The 18,765-nt window shown below is 39.6% G+C and overlaps 3 protein-coding genes across 8 annotated transcripts; 1 reads left to right on the top strand and 2 right to left on the bottom strand.

The window, feature by feature from the left end:
• Positions 1–421: 421 nt before the first annotated feature.
• On the bottom strand, positions 422–7,118 carry LOC111235077 (bridging integrator 2-like). Of its 6 annotated transcripts, none has more exons than XM_022763392.1 (13): positions 6,963–7,118; positions 4,238–4,345; positions 4,062–4,142; positions 3,775–3,829; positions 3,595–3,689; positions 3,304–3,399; positions 2,995–3,102; positions 2,809–2,894; positions 2,640–2,715; positions 2,459–2,541; positions 1,516–2,125; positions 1,338–1,392; positions 422–1,208 (listed from the first exon to the last, which is right to left on the bottom strand). In XM_022763392.1, the coding sequence occupies exons 2-12, from the start codon at positions 4,319–4,321 to the stop codon at positions 1,339–1,341; spliced, it is 1,428 nt and encodes a 475-aa protein (XP_022619113.1). In that variant the 5' UTR covers positions 4,322–4,345; positions 6,963–7,118; the 3' UTR covers positions 422–1,208; position 1,338. The 6 variants fall into 6 exon arrangements, with proteins under 6 accessions (XP_022619113.1, XP_022619111.1, XP_022619110.1 ...); XM_022763390.1 differs by having other exon boundaries at positions 6,894–6,970; XM_022763389.1 differs by lacking the exon at positions 6,963–7,118 and adding an exon at positions 6,846–6,953.
• On the top strand, positions 5,459–8,708 carry LOC111235078. Its single transcript, XM_022763396.1, has 5 exons — positions 5,459–5,661; positions 7,142–7,247; positions 7,494–7,600; positions 7,805–7,977; positions 8,078–8,708. Exons 1-5 carry the CDS (start codon positions 5,505–5,507, stop codon positions 8,354–8,356), a joined length of 822 nt encoding a protein of 273 aa, XP_022619117.1. The 5' UTR covers positions 5,459–5,504; the 3' UTR covers positions 8,357–8,708.
• A 1,237-nt stretch (positions 8,709–9,945) lies between these two features.
• On the bottom strand, positions 9,946–18,489 carry racgap1 (Rac GTPase activating protein 1). Its single transcript, XM_022763316.1, has 17 exons — positions 18,365–18,489; positions 17,430–17,535; positions 17,116–17,318; positions 16,880–17,022; positions 16,276–16,345; positions 16,112–16,165; positions 15,927–16,004; positions 15,539–15,656; positions 14,950–15,092; positions 14,400–14,564; positions 14,178–14,273; positions 13,022–13,220; positions 12,485–12,590; positions 11,979–12,111; positions 10,604–10,730; positions 10,400–10,499; positions 9,946–10,138 (listed from the first exon to the last, which is right to left on the bottom strand). The coding sequence occupies exons 2-17, from the start codon at positions 17,512–17,514 to the stop codon at positions 10,063–10,065; spliced, it is 1,896 nt and encodes a 631-aa protein (XP_022619037.1). The 5' UTR covers positions 17,515–17,535; positions 18,365–18,489; the 3' UTR covers positions 9,946–10,062.
• Positions 18,490–18,765: the final 276 nt, after the last annotated feature.

The following is an 18,765-nucleotide window of genomic DNA, read 5'->3' as shown; positions in this document are numbered from 1 at the left end:
TGGCTCTCAAGCTTTGACAACTAGCACAGAGTTCATATCACAGAAGGTTGTTGTTCATATTTTTAAAAGCATGTTTCAGCAAGGAGTGGTCTTTATGTGTATAAGTAAGACATTTTAGCCAATTGACCACAACACATTTTAGGAAGTTCACATCTAACTTCTTATTCCTACACAAACTGAAGCATAGGCAAAAAAACTCCACTTTATGCATTATCAAATTTATCCAGTATAAACTGACATCTCTATTATCAAACGATTCATCATCACTAAATCAAATATTTTAACTCTGGAATTCCACAATATCTTTTTCGACAGCTTTATCTCTCAACTTTTCCATTACGCTCAGTGAGACTTTTTGTCCTTATCACTTAAAACGTCCATTTTGAGAGAAACAAATGCAGCTATTGAGACAAAGTTTTAATTAAATGCTTTTTTATTATTTGTTGTGTACAAATTTCATAATAATTCCCACATATCTTAGCTTTAGATGTGCATACTCATTAAATAATTACAATTAAATAAACTGTAGAGAAATAACTTGAGTGTAAATGAGATTAAGAAAAGATAACCGTGTTAATTTTTATCTTCGAAGTGCACAGCTAATTAATAGATTCCCGTTTTATGAGTAGAAAGGTTCAAATTTATAATTCAAACTAAAATGAATTTCACATGAATGAAAATGAATCCCTGTTGAATCCCTGCCATCAAAATCGGATAAAAAAAGTAGAGGAAAATTCAAAAAAGTAAAAGGAAAATACAAGAAAATCAGTGATGCTACTGTTTAGTTTCAGTCTTTTGGTCAATGGCAACAGAGTTTAGTTCCGTTCCTCATGAAACTGAGACCACAGCTCAGTACATCTTTGTGTTCATGTTGTAGTCAGTTGGTTTTCTAAGTTTTCTAACCATGTAAACCTAATAGTGCATTTATGTTTGCAACATTATACACATAAAAGAAATACTTTGATTTTAAAATGTACCTGTTTGGTATAGGATATAATGAAACGGGTGCTTTTAACATTAAACAAAAATATTAAAAAGTTTAACCCAAAGACATTGTAGAGTGTATTTACAATTGATTCCAATAAAAGATAAATAACAGCAACAAATCAATGCACTGAACATCCGTCGTGTCACCAGCTGGAGGATTTCAGTGCAGCTGTCTCCACATTTTTTCTCTTGTGCAGCTGTTGACTTCAGTCTCTTCTGTTCTGGCAAACACAGATTTATGACAAAAACCTCAGTTAAGCACAGAAACACCAGACAAAGAGAGAACAGGAATGATAATATGAGAGAAGTTGTATGCATGAAAGACAAAACTTATATCAAAGTGTGAAAACCTTAAACCACTGTGCTTTTGGAGTCTAGGGGCGCCTGTTTTTCTGCAGGAGCATCCTAGATAGGACACAAAGAAAAGAGCAAAAATTGTAAGAAAAAAAGGAGAATCATGGCACAAAATGGTGGAAAATACATAGGAGAGGCCTGCAGCACTGTGCTTCAGCTGATCAGATGACAAACCTTGTGAGGAATGCCCAGGACCTCAGACTTAAACCCAGAAACTTCACCATTATCCAGTCCGTTTGCTCTTTGAGTGTCGAGGAGTACCTGGTTGTCTTCTCTTTCTTCAATGTGCAGTGGGCCGTTGTCTAAAGCAGACAGCTTCAGCTCCAAGCTCTCCGAATCGCAGGAGTTGTTAAGTTCAGAGCTGCTCTCGCTCGCTGAAGCTTTCTCAGCCTTATCATCAGATTCTGCAGGAGGCTTTGGTTCAGACTGCTCTCCTTTCACGCCCTTCTCCTCTTCCACCTGATTGCCGTCTTCTCCTGACTTCAGCTCGTTTCCACCCGTCCCCGCTGCACCGCCCTCTTCTGTGGGACAGCTGTAGATCTCACTGTGGCTCGATTCGGCGTCCGGGTCGCTGTGCTCGGGGGTGTGGCTCTCCAGAGTTGCAGATTGTGGGGAGACTGCCAGGGTGCTGCTCTCTCTGGACAGAGTGCCGCGGCGAGGTTTTTCTGGGGACCTGAAACTAAACCTCTGGCCAGCTTTAGGATTGTAGCTCCTGTGAAACTCAGAGAAGCTCGCTTTCCAGGCCTTAGGGGACATCAGTGTTCGTCTTCTCAGGGAGCCATAACTGCAACATTTAGCAGGATAATATCAGGGAAAAAAGCAAGGACACGGTTCAAATTTTGAGATTCATCCCAAAATAAAAGTTTACAAGAAAGCAGTTTGTCAGATGACTCAGTGGTGTGGGATCTGAAGCAACCAAGGCAATGGAAGAAAAGTGTTTGGCCACAAAACATTTTGGATCACTGACATTAAATTCTTTTGGCAAAAAGGCTAAGAAAAGACTTTTCATCATGATCTATGAAGTATACTTGAGCTTAAACTGTACTGATATAATTTTGTGGCGAACAATTCCTTTGAACCCCCCCACCCCCCAAAAAAAAAGAAAAGAGGAACTTACGGCTGCAGTCCCCTCACAGAAAACGCTTTGTCTGGATGCTGAGCCTGCAGCTCCTTTATCACATTCTGTAGATCAAGATTGAGCTAAAAGAGGAGATGCATAGACAAAATAGAATTTCATAACAATAAATACTGTGTGCCAGCTGAATGTAGCTGCTCAACCAACACAGATCTAAACATACCGTGCACATTTCCTTGTAGAAGATGTCTCGTAGATTTGACATGGCAGAGAAGACGGACACGTAGCATCCGATACGGCTAAAGGAGAAAAACATTGACAAACACACACTTAAAAAAAAAAACCCTGAAAATTCACACAAATCATACAGCAATAAAAATATTCCATCAGACCTGTCATAGAACACAGGCAGCTCTTCTTTGAGATCACTGTTGATGCCGTCATAGACACTTTTGGCATAATTCATCTCTTCCTCAGCCTGCAGAATGAGAAACTGACTTAACTGTAATGCGTATTTTTGAACAAATGAAGGTTATAATACAGAGTGTAAACAAGACATGTGTGTCATTTTTAATGACCTTGTTTATCTTGATATCATCCCTCTTCTTGGCAGTCTGCAGTGCCTCCAGGTGGTGACGGGAAGAGTCGTAGTCCACCAGTTTTCTTCCCCTCTTGGCAATTTTCTCCTACAGAATGAAAAAAATCCAGATGTACTATCTGTGTGTGTGCATGTCTCTGTGTGAACTTCCTGTGTGCTTGTATTTGTTGTTTTTGTGTGTGTCTGTGTGTGTGTGTGTCTGTCTGTGTGTGTGTTTCCTCTCAGGACTTTTTGTCTGTCTGTGTATTCATGTTATGTTTGCGTGCATACATGGTTCCTCTTTCCTTACCCTGACATCTGGGAACTGGCTCACGTAGGACTCCATTGTGCGTACGGCCTGGTCTAATAGCTTCACCTCGTAGTCATTCCACATGAGATCTTCCCCCTTATTAAAAGGCGCAGCATAAATATTGCATTAATTATGTATGAAGAGAGGGTGGAAAAGAAGGGGAGGGGTTGGTCCCTTGGTGATGTGTGAATCTTGCTTGCTTGCTTTTGTACTTGTAAGACAAAACTGTGCAGTGGTAGAGCATGCAGTGAGAGAGTTTATACTATCACTGATGATCATACTGGTTCTGACCTCTACAATGGCTCCCAGGTCCTCCTCCCCGGCCCAGTCGGTTTCATAAACATCAAACAGAGACTGGGAAAGGCGCCGCGATGCTTCACGCATGTCTGGGAAGAAGCAGGACTGTATTCATGAGGACTGAAGAGGACATAAATAAGTCTGCAGCATCTACGAGCAAAAAGCATGTTTCACCTCTGACTGCGTTAATGTAATTCCTCAAGTCCTTGTACATCCGGTTCCCATCAGTCTGCAAACAGACAAGAGGTCCGTATGATTGCCAGTCTTTACATTTATTAGTTTTATGATGTTAGAGTCACTGGCTAAAAGATGATAAATCATCCCAGTGTTAACATACACAGTCAAAAATCAATTTCTTCACAGCCTTAAATCTGTTTCAACTGTCCAACTAAACACACAAAAGGAAAGTCCTAAACACAGTCCATACTTCTCATTCTTTAATAAAGCAGGAGGATGATTACCTGCTGGTCATTAAACTGCTGTTGAAAACGGTCAAAGTGGTCGTCTCTGGTCTCCACAGTCTTTCCCAGCCTTTGCAGCACCTGCAGAAAAAGCACATATCTCAAAGCAACAGCTATTAAGAGGTTATTTCTTCTTTCTCTTGTTATATGGGAAACAAGATCCTGCAGACTATTACCTTTTCTTTGCCTCTGCTCAGCTGTCTTTGGACTTTTTTCGCAAAGTCACCAGAATTGCCTTTTGGACTCGTGCTGTCCGTCATGTTTCGTCTTGTTTGTGTTTATTCCTGATTATGAAGGGAAACAGAGAGGACAAGATACATTACAACACTGGCCTGTGAAACCACAATTGTTAAGTTAAGCGTGAGGAATTTACAGATCAAATACATTTTCCCTGAAAGCAATTTCAACATTAGGATACTATTTAATCATCGTAACAAAATTAAGACAATATAACATTTTTCTTACTTAAGACTCTCTATCTTCTTCAACATCCAGAGCTCTGGACTCTATAGTGAATATTGTACACTGACAATAACACCTTCAGACCACCCAGTATTTGTCCTTAATGCTGCACACTGAATAAAGTGTTTTAAAGCAAAACACCTGCACCTTCTCCTCACTATACTATAATTGTTATTATTGTGGGAGTTTTAGTGTAAGTAGTACTGACATGCACATCCAACACAACATTAAAATGCAATATATTACTCATAATACTATATAACCCATTTTTATAGACTTGCTTTTATGGGATGTCATCTTTTTATTGTCCTTTTATTGTTTTTTACCGGCTTTACTCTCTTCAACTGATTTTATTTATATTGAAGTATATTGTATTGTATGTCTTTTCTCTCTAGCTTTACCTCATTTCTGCCCTGTTGTCATATTGTTGTTGTTGTTTCCTCTGTTTAGTTGTCAAGGCCCTTTGTAAACTCTGTTTTTAAAGGTGCTATACAAATAAAGTTATCATCGTTATCATTATTATTATCATCATTATTATCATACTATATGACCACTTACATTATTATCATTGTTGTTTTCTACTCCTGAGTGCAGTCCAATAACGACACTTACGCACCTTTACTGAAGCAACACTTTCAAAGTATGACTTTTACTTGTAATGGAGTTGCCTATTTCACACTGTCGTATTGTTACTTTGATTAAGTTAAAGGATCAATATTTGCTCAGGCACTGAGTAGACATCTAAAGCAGTCGAAAACTGTGTTACTCAAGTAAAGTACAAGCAGCAGAAGAGTAAGGAAATGCACAGTTGTATTCAGCCACTGCCTCTCTGTGACCCGTGGACACTCCTTGCTTCTAATCCTCTAATAACTACAATACCCAGAGTTCCCTGCGATCAAGCCACTTCCTGTGTAGTAGTATGGCAGCGGTGAACTTTGCCCAGACTGTTTATATTTCTTTGGGTGTAGGAGGAGTGGTCCGATGACAAACCATCAGATTCCTGTGCTGCTCGCCGGGCTGCAGGAGCTGATCATGGGGAGCACTTTGGCCAAATGTGCCGTCACTGACCTGGGCATCCAGTGGGCCGGCTGGGCTCTGGCCTCAGCTTTCAGAACCGAGAAGTTTTATGATTTGGCAGGTAATGTAAAAAGAAACAAACAAAAAAAAATTGACGAGCATTTCGCATTTCCATTTGTTAATGTTGACTTGCGGCCATGTTCTGACTGGTTTTGAAGTCTGGAGAGTTATTCAGCAGAAATAAATTGGTGTAAACTCGACGTGACAGAACAGCGAATCACATTTAAACGGCCTGGAGGAAAGTTAATTAACCGCAATTCAGCTGCTGTGGGGCTGTAAGATAAATTAAAAACTAAACTTTGCATTGCATTTAGATGTTGAATGATCATCATTACAAAAGTCGTGTTATCTAAAAGAGCTTTGTTGTGAAACAGCCCTGGAGCTCCTCCTTCAGCTTAAGAGGCGGCAGTATAGATCCAATCAGCTTGACCTCATGGTCCTGTGTCAGCAGGGGCTTACATAGCAAACCTGGGACCTTCTCTCTGAATCAAAGGGGGGTGAGGGCTGTTTTTTTTGGGCCCCATACAAGAAATTGACATTAACTGTCTCTCCACTTGTAAGCACACTGGTACGCTGCTAACTGAGAAAATCATATTGTAATTTTGTCTCACGTTTACATTGGTAAAAACAATTATAAACGTGTTACAAACTGTGTTCAACAGCATTTACAATAGTAAATATTTTGGTAGTTGAAGAATTACTGCATGTTCTTGAATTCCTAATTTATTGGTGTCCTCAAGAGCTGACGCAATTTATTGAAAATTTATCATCACTATTTTGATTGTAAATAATAATTCCTAATGATTTTTCAAGCATAAATTACCTAACGATACCTTGTTCCAGTTTCTCAATTGTGAGGATGTGTCTCTTTTTTTTTGGTCTTGTGTGACAGTAAACTGTGTAACTTTGGGTTATGGGGTGTTGGTCGGACAAAACATGGAAAGGTGCCGCCTTGGACTGAACATTTTTACCTATACGGAGACATTTTACAGACCAAACGATTAAACAGTTATATGATTAATTGGCAGATTAATTGATGATAAAAATAATCATTAGGTGCAGCCCTTGTGTCCTAACTTTCCTGCAAGTTTTAATTATGCAATAGACATCCGTGATGACTTAGACACAACCAATGAGGAAGTTACAGATTTGGAAATTAATTCTATCTGTCAGGACAAGGTGCCTCTTGGCTTAAATGCAATCAATTAACTAATCATTTGTTACAGGTAGAACAGCGTAGCTTACCTGTCGACACCAGTGACTGATTTCTTTATAATTTCTCAAATGAATCACCTTGACACTTCTCTTTTACTCGTCCTCCTCTGGCTCTCCACCCTGCTCTGCGCTCCTGGTTATTCTTACCCTTGAACTTTGGAACCAATCGTCTGCAGTATCCTGGGTAAAAGATTTATTGAACACGCCTTAATCTGCAACAAGAAGAGCTGTCTGCCATGTCCATGTCCCAACCAGCCTGAGTCTGCAGCTTCTCTCTCTCTACCCCTCTCTCTCTCTCTTTTTTTTTTTTTTTTTTTTTTTCCCAGGATCTGGCACATTTATACTACTTGCCCACTTGAGTCGTATCTGGGGAGGAGCCAGTCATGTCCGTCAGAAGGTGCAGTCTGGGTTGGTGACAGCATGGGGACTCAGGTAGGCAAGGCAGTATTGAACCCCGGTGTTATATGAAGTGACACCCCTGCACGGTTCAATAAAACTGCTACAGAGGCATGCCAAGATTATATCCTCCTGCATTAAAACCCTCTGGGTTTTGTGCAGGTTCAGTCATAGAGGGTCCTTGGCAAGGTCAGAGGAGAGACTAATGAATGAGAAACTTTTCAGGTTAATGAATAATGCCTTGGTTAATGTGAACGGATTTTAACTGTGTTCTTTCTGCAGGCTGGGTACATTCCTCTTCATGCGGATCTTGAAGGACGGTCATGATCGCAGATTTAACAATGTCAGAGACAGCCCAGGGACTTTCTTTGTATATTGGACTATTCAAGGTACTTAGGAGTGATGTAAATACCCAACTCAGCACCCAACTGAAAGGAGGGCTGCCTTGTATAAATCACTGTCTAGTTTCTAGCTCTTTATATGCATTTTTTCAGGGCAGGTGCTGTTGGTTACTGTAAGTTAAATGCATTTAGTTCATGGAGGTATTAAGGTAAGCCCGCTTGAAGATGATTTATCTTTCCTGTTTCTCTCAGCTGTGTGGGTATTTATGACCCTCCTGCCCACCCTCATGCTGAACAGTGAGAGGCGAGATGTGCCTCTGGGAACGAGGGACTACATTGGCTGGACTTTATGGGGCCTTGGCTTCGCTACCGAGGCTATTGCTGACCAGCAGAAATGGTTTTTCAAGAGTGACCCAGATAATGCTGTAAGTTAACAGACCACATGTTGTGCAAGCCCAAACTGCATTAATGCCTCATTCACTGAGAGTAACAACTGTACCGCCCAATTTACTCTTGTGCCCCCAGGGGAAGTTCATCCAGAGTGGACTCTGGGCCTGTAGCAGACATCCTAACTACTTTGGAGAGATCCTGCAGTGGTCCGGCCTGTGGCTCTCGGCCTCATCGGTGATGCAGGGTCCCCAGTATCTGAGTGTGGCGTCACCTCTCTTCGTCTGGTTCCTGCTACGTTACGTCAGCGGTATCCCCATCCTGGAGAAGCAGGCCATGAAGAAGTGGGGGTCTGACCCAGCCTTCCAGAACTACCTCAAGAACACTCCTCTTCTCTGGCCATTGCCTAAATTTTGATGTTGAATATTTTCTCATCTGTTGCACCAATGGTCATTAAATGTTCTCAACAAAACTAAGAATATTTCAAATTGAGTGAGTAGTTGTGATTTACTACTTGTCATTTTATTCTATAAAATAAATGTTGTAAATGGATCTTTTGAATCTAGAGCTTAATGCCACATTCATGTCATATCGTAATTATGAGTTTCTGACTTATAAATGTTTTGATGTGAACTAGGGTTGCACAATTAATCAAAATATAATGGAAATCGCAATATGGCTGAGTGCAATACCCAAATTGCCGGAGCTGCAATTTTTTTGATAAAGTTAAAATGTGATATTTATATTGTTGTGCATTGTTGAGATGTAATTATTTTCCAGATGTAAAGGGACTTACTTGTTTGGAACAAGCCCCAACAAACATCATCTTCATTTTTTAAAAATCATCAGTGAAAAATGAAATGCAAAAACGATCATTCCAACTGAACGACCTTCCAAAAAATAATGGCAATATGAATACTTTGCATATCGTGCAGTCCTAATGTGAACATCATACTTACAAATCGAAAACCCACATTTCTCTGAAAACCAATGAGTCAAAACTGAAAAAGCCTCTTAGATGAGGTGAAACCTTTTCAAGAATCTAAAGAAAGTCTAGTTTCTTTTGACAGTTTACTTCTAAATCTACAGTAGAGTTGTTTTTTGAAGTTTATATATTGCAACTAGACGCCATGCTGAGGTCAAAATAGAACCTCAAACAACAGGAGATTAAAGTTAGTGTTAACCGTCTGGACCACAGTCTCCCTTGCACTCAGGGTGTTAAGGTTTGGAAACAGCACCAAGCATTTAAGAGAAAGGACAGGAGACGTTTATGTAAATGTTAGGGATGTATTTTATAAGTGAAATTTTAAAGAGTATTTGTGTACAAAATTTGCACTAATAGTTAATCAAATAATGCCACAGTCACTGAACTGGCTAATCTTACAAAGGAATACCTTTTGCCTCCCATGGTACAAACATTACACAGAGCTTCAATGTTCTTGGTTATCCCTGTTAGTGCATGATACACTGTCAAACAAAATGGCAGCAAGATTTAAAAATGTCCCCTTTCTCAAGAGATTGATGACGATCACCAATAATATCACGCCCTGTAAATCTTACAGATTAAGACCAAGATCTTCCCACTGAGGTCTTATAAATACTGTCTGTAGTTAATACATGAAAAAGGATAGGGCATTTGTGACTCTAAACATGGATTAGAAATGAAATACAAACATCAAAACTAAAAGATAAACACAAGCAAGAATGACATTCAATTACAACTTAGAATGAAATGCCTAAGAATGAGCTCTTCAACTTCTGAGTGACACATGAGTTGAAAAACTCCAAAAAAATGATTAGATTTAGAAGCACATCACAACAAAACTGTGCATATACAGTACATATTTTCATCTATGATCACACTTCTCAAACATAGTAAATAAACAGTACATTCTCATGTGTTATAATGGGATGTGAGAGTGTCATGTTAAATATTTAGCTAAAGCATCCTCTAAAGCCACAAGTGTGCATAGATAGGAAAAACCTACTATTTGGTTAAAAAAAATTTAAACGATTATAAGTATACAGAGGAAGACTAAGATGGAGGCGTTTATAGCTGTTATTAAGGCAGTACCTTGTTATGTGTTATTGCAGTATGAATAAAAGTTGCGTGTATCTTTGGATTATTTGAGGAGCGGAGATGCAAAGAATTTTCCTTGGCGAGAGAATCCGACTGCTGATTTGCTCTTGCTCCCAAATCTGCAACAAGGAGTGCACATGACATTTAATTAAATTAGGAGTCATGGTCAATAAAACAGTGTGATTGAAGGGTAATGAGATAATGTATGGTAGATTAACTTATATGAAAGATGTTCAAACAAGTCAGCTTTTCTCTAAATTAAAAAAAAAGTACTTTCACTTTTACAACAACAGTCATTCTAAAGCAAATTAATTATTAGATCATTGATTTTAAAAAATAGTGTTTAAGCAAAGAGGAAGGGACTGTGCTTGTGTGTTTACCTGGGTGTCAGCGTGGACTTCATGCGCTGAGACAAAGAGCTGGAGGAGGGGGTTTTATTGAGATGGTGCTCTGGAGTAGTCAGAGGTCCCAGAATGCTCGCTGCAACAGTACAAACATTACAATGAAATGTCAACTTGTAAACAACTGTCCACACTCATACAAGCACTGCAGAACTACACACAAAGTTTAGTGAGCGCCCGTACCTCTCTCAGGGGTGGCATAGCAGTTTGCGTTCTCGATGATCAGATGGTCCAAGTTTGGCTGCTCATTTTCTGCCATCACAAACTGGCCCCAGTAACCCACGGGCAGAGCCAAGAGACGCTCCACAACCTGAACAGAGAGGGATGAAGTAAAAATGAAAAAGATCAGGGATATTTCAGTGTGTTGCCTCATCCCTCTTCCAGTAGTGCCACGCTGGTTACGAAGATGCCTTCAGCAAGACAGAGGGGAATTATTAAAAATCAAGTGTATGGTCTTGTGATGATTTTCTGGAGTGTAATATTGTATAGCAAAGACATTTTTGGTGCTTTCTAACTATGGGAGCTCAGTCTCTTACATTAAGATGGTTTACGAAAAATTTAAAAAGGCCCAAAGTTTTCTGCTACTTATTGTGATCACAATTATTGATCACTCAGAAGAAAAACAAAACAAAACAATCCAATAATGCTTTTTTGAAACAGTAAATCCTCATCTTGACTTTAAGACTTCAGTTTTGCCATGTGGTATACACTCCACATAAAAAACAATTAAATTGATCATTTTGTGTGCATATTTCCAGCTGTAGCCATGCAATATATTTCCATTTTATAATTACCTCTCTATTGGTTTTCATTGTTGTTGGCAGAGTCCCCCATTCCTGTGCTGGAGTCAAATTGCCTCAACAAACACGAGGGACTCACAGGAAGCAATGAGCGTACGCTATCCAGCTTCACTGTTTACATTCATTCAAATTAAAAGCAATCACCGGCCAAATATTGGGTAGCTTTTATCGTGGTGAAGCAGTCAAAGGGAACGCAATATATCTGTGACAGGTGAGCGCAAACAGCTAGTGTTCATTAACAAGGCATCTACAAAACAAGCCAGTCATCATTTTTTAGGTTTCTCAACAGCAGGTCATTTTAGAGGGAAGTAATGGAACAAGAAGGAGCAGCCACAGCAAAATGGTACACAACTCCAACTCCTCAGCATGCTATCTAACTCATTTTACTGTGCACTGCGTTTGTGTCAAAAACTACTCCCATCATGCCCAGCATGAAATTTAGATCACTGTTGCTCATGGCATAATGGAAAAGGCCAGTTATTCATCTAATGAACTGTTTGGCTGAATTGTAAACACATACACCAGTGGCTCTTTAGTTGTATTTCTGACAAAGTAGCTGCTCAACAAGTGTTTGTTGCCCACAGAATCCCGAGACCTGTGGTATTAAACCCTTCGTGCTGTTACCACGGTAACCACAGTGTCTCCAAATTAACTCAGGCTGAAATCATAAGGACTACTTTTAAATTTTCTGTGTATGGGGAAGTATAAGACTAACAACTGAAGAAATATAACAGACATGACAAACTGTTGAGGCCTACCTTAGGCTGTCGTTTGGTGTCCTGTAGGATTGTCATAGGGTCTGGGTTGGGAACTGCATGACCCACAATAGTTGGGCCAAAAACTCTAGCCAGGTTATGGATGTCCATCTTTGTGTCCAAACTGTCAGCAACTCTGAAAGATTTTAGATTTAATTATGTCGATTTGAGATATATGAAATCAAAATGCCACAATCTGTAGTGTATTTTAGGTTAAATACAGATAACTGAATTTCAAAGAAAACAAAAAGTTGCTCCGTCTAAAAATCAGGAAAATAGATAAAGTCGAGCTGTTGATGAAATTCTGAGCACATTTTTTGCCTAAAGCAATTTAACTCAATTAAATTCAGAGGACACAGCAAAATTAAAAAGTTAATTACACAGAGACTAGCAGGAACATACAAGGCATCAAAGTGTAGTGAATGCTTTTTATCGGCTGCACTGGGACATGCATAACATAGCTCACTTAGGCATTTTAGTATGTTATTTAGAGGAAAGTAGCTGCCAACCTCTGAAGGTGAAGAACTAAGAAAGCCAGTGTGTCTCTGTTGGGCTGTGGCAGGTCACCAATGGTTTGGTACATCAGAGCTATGCTGTTGTCATCATCTGAAACCTCTAAGGGACAACAAAGAAAACAATTTTGTCAGCAGAGACCAAGAAATGGCAGCTTGAGTGAATTTCATAACAACTTGAAAGAAAATGTATCTGACTCAAGTAATAAACAAATACTAAAAATGCTAACAGAGTGAAAGATCAATCTTTCTGTTTATTCCAGGCAACTTCTCGCCTGAGGTTTCCATCACTGTCCAGAACAAATTGCAAAAACAAAGTAAAAACACTTGTGAAACTTTCATTTAATGAGTCTGTTGGGTACATTTCTGCTGTCTATTAAGAAGTTACACAAAGCTGTAGTTATTTCAAGTTCTACTATAAATTTCTTTTATTTTGTGTACCAGTGCTTTTTGCTATGTGGTCCTCAAATCAGAAACTGCCATTACTAAGACTAGCATCTTTTCTAACACACAGTCACACACACACACACATACCGGCTGCGTCCATGAAGGGACGGTTCAGGCGGAAGGTGAGAAGAGGCTCCTTGAGGTTCCTCAGGAAGTCCTTGAGGAGGCCAGTGATGGCGTGGATATCGTCCACCTTGCTCAGCACGGGAACGGTTTTGCTGCGGAGGAACTTCTCCTTCAGATCCTTCACTGTGCGATCTGCACCGGACAGACGGTAAAGTCCAGCCTGAGAGGGAAGAAATACAGTTATTTACAATGTATTGTTTCATTTTCTTCATTGAACTTACCCCCAAATAGGGCTACTTACACCATCCCATAATCCAAGGTGATACATTTAAGATGATTGTTGTATTCTTTCAAGTCCAGATGTTTTAGTGGAACATTTGCAAAGGGACAGGAAGGCACTGTCATTAAAATTGCTAATTCCCCGTAAAGAAAAGAACACAAAAACAGTGAACGATGTATGTGGACTGTGTGAGTGCACGATCCAAATCTTAACCTAAATTTGTAATTTTGGGAGGATTTTGAAAATGATAACAGGTTGGAAGTGTGAGGGGTGGAAAAAAACACTTGAGACACGCAGCCAATGAGGCTTATACCTGCAACTAACACCTGGTGAGTCAGACTTACAAAGGCATAACATGCCCCAAAAATAATACAGATAAAAAAAGAAAACAAAAAGGGATAAAACAAAAAGAGCATTGAATCCTCACATTTTACTATGACAAAATTCTGTCAATTGAATAACTGATTTAACAGTGAGGCTCTAGCTTCATCCCTAAATGGTTCAAACAGAAATATTTGTGAGATCTACATTTATCAACAGTTTGTATGGCTAAAAGCCATGAAGATCAAGGACATCTTTTACAAAAAATCAACAGAAAAGGTGGAAAATTTGAGGCAACATTTCATGACCATCTCAGAAAGAAAGTGAGAAAGTAAGACAGAAGCAAAACAGAAAACAACAGAAAAAGAGACAGCAGCAAAGACACACAGCCACCAACAGATTTGGGAGACTTCCACAGCTCAATTACAAATTTAATCTCCCAGGAACAGATTGTTAAATCTTAGTTACAGCTCTCTGTCGCAGCTTAAGGGGAAGACATTAAAAATAACTTCTGGAACGTGAGGCTTTACAGTCTCACATTTCTGCATATTATTAGGACAGGAAAACACCACTCACCTCATGCAGGCCTCTTTGCTCTATCTCACTAATGCAGTGGACCACGAGAGGAGGAATCATGGGTGACATGTCGGGGACATAGTCTGCAAGCACGCCCTGCCAATGAATGAGAAATGGGGTAAACTTTCCGCACTGTGATAAAATTTCAGAGATAAAACAAAACTTGTACATGTGCCTGCGTATCAACAGCGAAATCAGTCATGAGAAAATGTTCTAACACACCTCCCCGATTTTGACCGGTGTGGCACCCAGATTGGGGATGCATGGCAGAGGGCAACGCTCACGACACTCGGGGTGCGACACCACCCTGCAGTCACGGCACTTGAGTGAAATCTTGCCAAACTTGATCCTCTTCCCACAGGGCACACAGGATTCAGGCTTAATGACCTATAAAAGACATTAAAAATCACTTAAGAGGCTGGTAAATATTGTAGGTCCACAGCTACAGTATGTATGCATTCAGCTATACCCACAAATTACACTTTATTTTATTTTATAAATAAACCAAAGTAAATGCACTGCAAATATAAGGACCGGCAGCAGTTTCAAATCATTCAATACTGATGCCAATACATTTCTTTACAGACAACAATAAGTGTACTTTGGCTAAAAAAATATGATCTGGAAATAGATGATTGACAAATAAGTTAAACTTCAGTGATGGGTCTGACCAAACTTATTGGCAAAAATATTGTTAAATCCTAAAAGAAAATGCGCTTTTCTGGTTAGATTAATTGACTTTGCAATTCTCTCCCACAAGAGGCATTCTTACCGTTTTGGAGACAAACTCGTGAAGACGGACACCTCCATTGCTCTGCGGAGTGCTCGGCTGGGCTCTTATCTCTCCCTCAGGGTTGGCAGGCTGCTTGAAGACATCTTCAGACTTGACAGATTCAGAGTCCCACTCCATGGCAGCTGAATAGGAAAGATAGGAAATCAATACCTGTGTGTTGCTTTCCATAAATATCCTGCAGTTATCAGAAAATATACTGTCTAATCACTACAGCTGCAGCTATATATATTCAGATTGAAGATATCCATAAAAATTATAAGAGCATTTTTGCAAATAATATGTAGACAAACACAGTCTCCATTAAATAATGTTTTTGATTTTGTTGCATATTGTGTCGTGTGATGACATGGTTTTCAAATCGGGATTTTTATCTGCAAAAAAGTACAATATATCTGTCCTCAACAGGCTGAAAGAAATTGGGTCCCTTGGCCCTAAATCAACTTTTCACTTTTGTCTCAAGAACTGAGTTAGATGGATGAGAATTAATAGGATAATTTGATCTGAGTGCCATTAGCCTTGTATGAATTAGTATCTAAGGATATATTTTCCATCATAATAGATATCTTACCAGTCCTTCTCCTGCTGCGAGTCCAGTAAGGAACCGTCTCGATGGTAGAAACTGCCTCAACAGGTCCTCCATTTGCAGGGACAGTCACTGTGGTCTTTGTCACCAGGGTCTCATTTCCCTGTCACAATTATTATTATTTTTTTTAATTTTTGTTTAAAGTAGTCAAAATACCCACATGCAGCCAAACTATGTCAGAGCCCAAATGTGTATTGGTATTGTATTGGTGTAACTGGTTACAGGGTTGCTTTTGGTTGCCAAAGCTGGTAGAATAGTTGCCATATTTTCACTCTTCATACATTTGGAGCTATTGTGTTCGCGTGTCACAACATCACATAATTGAGTGATTTAAAAAGAGATGATGATATCCAGACAGAAGCAAAAACCCTACCCTCTCTGAAGTTCTGCCTGTTGATCGGGACCTTTTGGAGGCAACTGGAGGACCATCCACATGATTTCTAGAAGAGCGCTGAAATCAAAATCGGAGACATGACATCTGTACCTCCAGTGGACATAAATCCATTCTTCCAAAATCCAAAGTTTAAAACAGACAAAGTCCACATGTGGTTAACGTACCCTTTTTTCTCGTTTCTTAAGTCGCACCGTCCTCACAGTGGAGGAGTCCCAATCCTGTCACAGATCAAGCACATCATCAGAATCAGATTTCCAAATTTAAGGTTATTTTACAGAACATTCAAGTTGCTTTAACTCTTGATAAAGCTGACAAGTAAAGTACTTACAAGAGAGTCATCCGTTTTGTCATAGCTGATGTCTGACAAGATAGAGGCGGACTCATCTATCGTCATCAGTCTGTCAGAAGGAACAGAAAAGATGTTAAGCCAGTCAGAAGTGTTTCTCACACTAAGGATTTGGATTATCAAGTCCAATGCATTTGCCTCCACTCAAAACATTTTTCAGACTATTTTATTTGTTATTCCATCCTTTCAAAAATAAAGATAAAAATGTAGATGAAAGCTCAGAGTGATTTGAAAGCGTGTTGGAATAGTGCATTCATGTGATAAATAGATGGAGACGATAACAGATGGGGAAAATGACTTCCCCAGTTTAAAGTCAGCTTGTGAATACAATGCTGTGTTGCATCTGAGTCTCAAGCATTTGATGTTCCTACATGTAAATGAGAAACCCCCCCCCCCGCAGGGGTGAACCACCATGAATGTTGTATTCTGTATTTTACCATATGGCTCAAACAGCTAAACCAGCGGGCACACCACCAATATGGCAGGTTTAAAAAAAACAAAAAAAAACAACATCGAAGCTCTTCACAGACAGAAAAAGGAAATACTGTAGGAACTACAAAACATCCTGTATTTGTGAGTTTCTTACCTCCGGCTAGTATTCAGGTTGGCTGCTGCCTGACAGTTTGTGTTCAGGAATGCCAGAGCTGAGCGCTGCTCTGCACTCAGCTGGATGCTGTTGGTGGATCCTTCACTGGTCAGGAGGTCCCGAATCAACTGAATTTGACGATCCTGTATCATAGAAATACAAGCGGCGCACATATGAGAAACTACTTGAAGACTGAACATATCGGCAATCAGAGGTCACCATTTCATTCAACATACCAACTTCTCGCAGTCAGCCTCAGCCTTTTGTCTGCGCCGGATCTCCACATCTACTTGGTTGCGGGCATGTTTCAGTTTGACCTCCAAGGCTCCCCTCTCTGTCTCAGTTTTGGTGAGAATCTCTTTACAAGACCCTAGGTCCTGCTCTGCCCTCAGCCATTTGCGACGGCAATTATCAAAGTTTTGTGCCATCTGAATGAAATCTAGGGAAATGAGATGCACATAGTTAATGGCAGGTGTCTGTATAGGGATCTCTTACATTTGTTTCAAATGATACAAAGTAAAGATAAAACCAATAAACATAAACTACTCACTGGGTTCAATGTTCTCGTTGAGGACGTCAATTTGCGTCCTCAGCTTATCATATAAACTCTGGAGGCTCAGCACAGCAGTCTCCATGATGTTCTATGATTTAAGACCCTTGAAAGATATGCATTGTAAGTTAAATACATTTAACTCATAGGATAACAAGGGTTGTGGTTCTATTAACAATACTGTGTAAACGTTTTAGACATTTAGATGTGAAGATGATTCATCCTGCAGCATGACAACAACCCCAAACATACAGTCTTACTGAACTAGCTACAGAGACAAGAACAAGGAGCCCTGTAACAGATGGTCTGATCTCCACAGAGCCTTGATCTCAACATCATGGAGTCAGACTGGGATTACATGAAGAGACAGAAGACACTGAGACAGCCTTAATCCATAGATCTGTGGCAAGTTCTCTAAGATGCTTGGAACAACCTACCTAAGTATATTGAAAAACTGGTGCTGTTTTAAGAGCATTGGGTGGTCACCGCAAGTTTTGATCTGTTTTAGGGTTTTTTTCTGTTTACTGTAGGTTGTATTATAATTGATAAATGAAAACTATTCATGGCATTATAATGCCTAAAACCTTTGCACAGTACTGTATATGGAACTATTGTGTAACTGATTTTCAGACACATATTAAGAAGCTATCCTAAAACTTAACTGCAACACAAACAAATTATCGAAATATCCAATAATCCAGTTAAATCCACCGTTCAATTCAATTTCAATTCATTTGCCACCGCAGTCCATCAAGTCAAAATCTGTTTCTGTTGTTTCTGTTCTACATCTCCAGTAAATAACGTTACGCTCACTTAGCTAAAGTGTACCATTGAAAAATAACACGGCCGTTACGTTAGGGCAAACGTTGGCTGCTAACGTTAACTTTTGTCCTCTCGCCCATGTTAGCAAACTTTAGCTGACAGTAGTTACCTACCGTTTCTACTCCGGAGAAATGCGTAAAATCCTTTCGGTAATGTTCAGCTGAAAACACTTTCCTTGTTCTTTTTTGTTTAGCGACCAGCTTGTTTTATCTTTATCCGCATCCTTCCGCAGCCACAGTTTCATTGAGCGCGTTGTATTTCAAATTTTGCCGTTAGCCAATGAGTGACGAGCACTGTCAAGAACGAAGAGAAATTACTTCCGACTGCATAGTTTCAAAATAAAAAACAATGTTACCTCCGACCCTTGCATCGGTGGTACCACTAACAGACAACAACAAGTACACAAGCAAATGTAAAATACCATTTCAAAAATATAATGTTGTCAGTTAGCTATCAATCAAAGAATAGAGAATCAAAAAAGAGTAATCAAGGAGAAGAAATACGTCACACTTCC

The sequence above is a fragment of the Seriola dumerili genome, unplaced genomic scaffold (genome assembly GCF_002260705.1).
Source record: "Seriola dumerili isolate Sdu_G_001 unplaced genomic scaffold, Sdu_1.0 BDQW01000468.1, whole genome shotgun sequence".
In the NCBI taxonomy this organism is placed as follows: Eukaryota; Metazoa; Chordata; class Actinopteri; order Carangiformes; family Carangidae; genus Seriola; species Seriola dumerili.
The sequence above is the reverse complement of the archived record's forward strand: the minus strand, read 5'-3'. Positions and strand labels throughout refer to the sequence as shown.

What these genes read in the sequence shown, in the direction of transcription:
- LOC111235077 (XM_022763392.1), bottom strand. Translation starts at nt 4,321, where the DNA reads ATGACGGACAGCACGAGTCCAAAAGGCAATTCTGGTGACTTTGCGAAA. An exon ending in GCCAGTTCCCAGATGTCAGG is followed by an intron (nt 3,103 to 3,303) that starts GTAAGGAAAGAG and finishes TTCATTCTGTAG; the next exon opens with GAGAAAATTGCCAAGAGGGG. An exon ending in ATGATATCAAGATAAACAAG is followed by an intron (nt 2,895 to 2,994) that starts GTCATTAAAAAT and finishes CTCATTCTGCAG; the next exon opens with GCTGAGGAAGAGATGAATTA.
- racgap1 (XM_022763316.1), bottom strand. Translation starts at nt 17,514, where the DNA reads ATGGAGACTGCTGTGCTGAGCCTCCAGAGTTTATATGATAAGCTGAGG. An exon ending in CAACGAGAACATTGAACCCA is followed by an intron (nt 17,319 to 17,429) that starts GTGAGTAGTTTA and finishes TCATTTCCCTAG; the next exon opens with ATTTCATTCAGATGGCACAA. An exon ending in TTAGTTCTTCACCTTCAGAG is followed by an intron (nt 12,112 to 12,484) that starts GTTGGCAGCTAC and finishes AAAATCTTTCAG; the next exon opens with AGTTGCTGACAGTTTGGACA.
- LOC111235078 (XM_022763396.1), top strand. Translation starts at nt 5,505, where the DNA reads ATGACAAACCATCAGATTCCTGTGCTGCTCGCCGGGCTGCAGGAGCTG. An exon ending in GTGACAGCATGGGGACTCAG is followed by an intron (nt 7,248 to 7,493) that starts GTAGGCAAGGCA and finishes TTCTTTCTGCAG; the next exon opens with GCTGGGTACATTCCTCTTCA. An exon ending in AGAGTGACCCAGATAATGCT is followed by an intron (nt 7,978 to 8,077) that starts GTAAGTTAACAG and finishes TTGTGCCCCCAG; the next exon opens with GGGAAGTTCATCCAGAGTGG.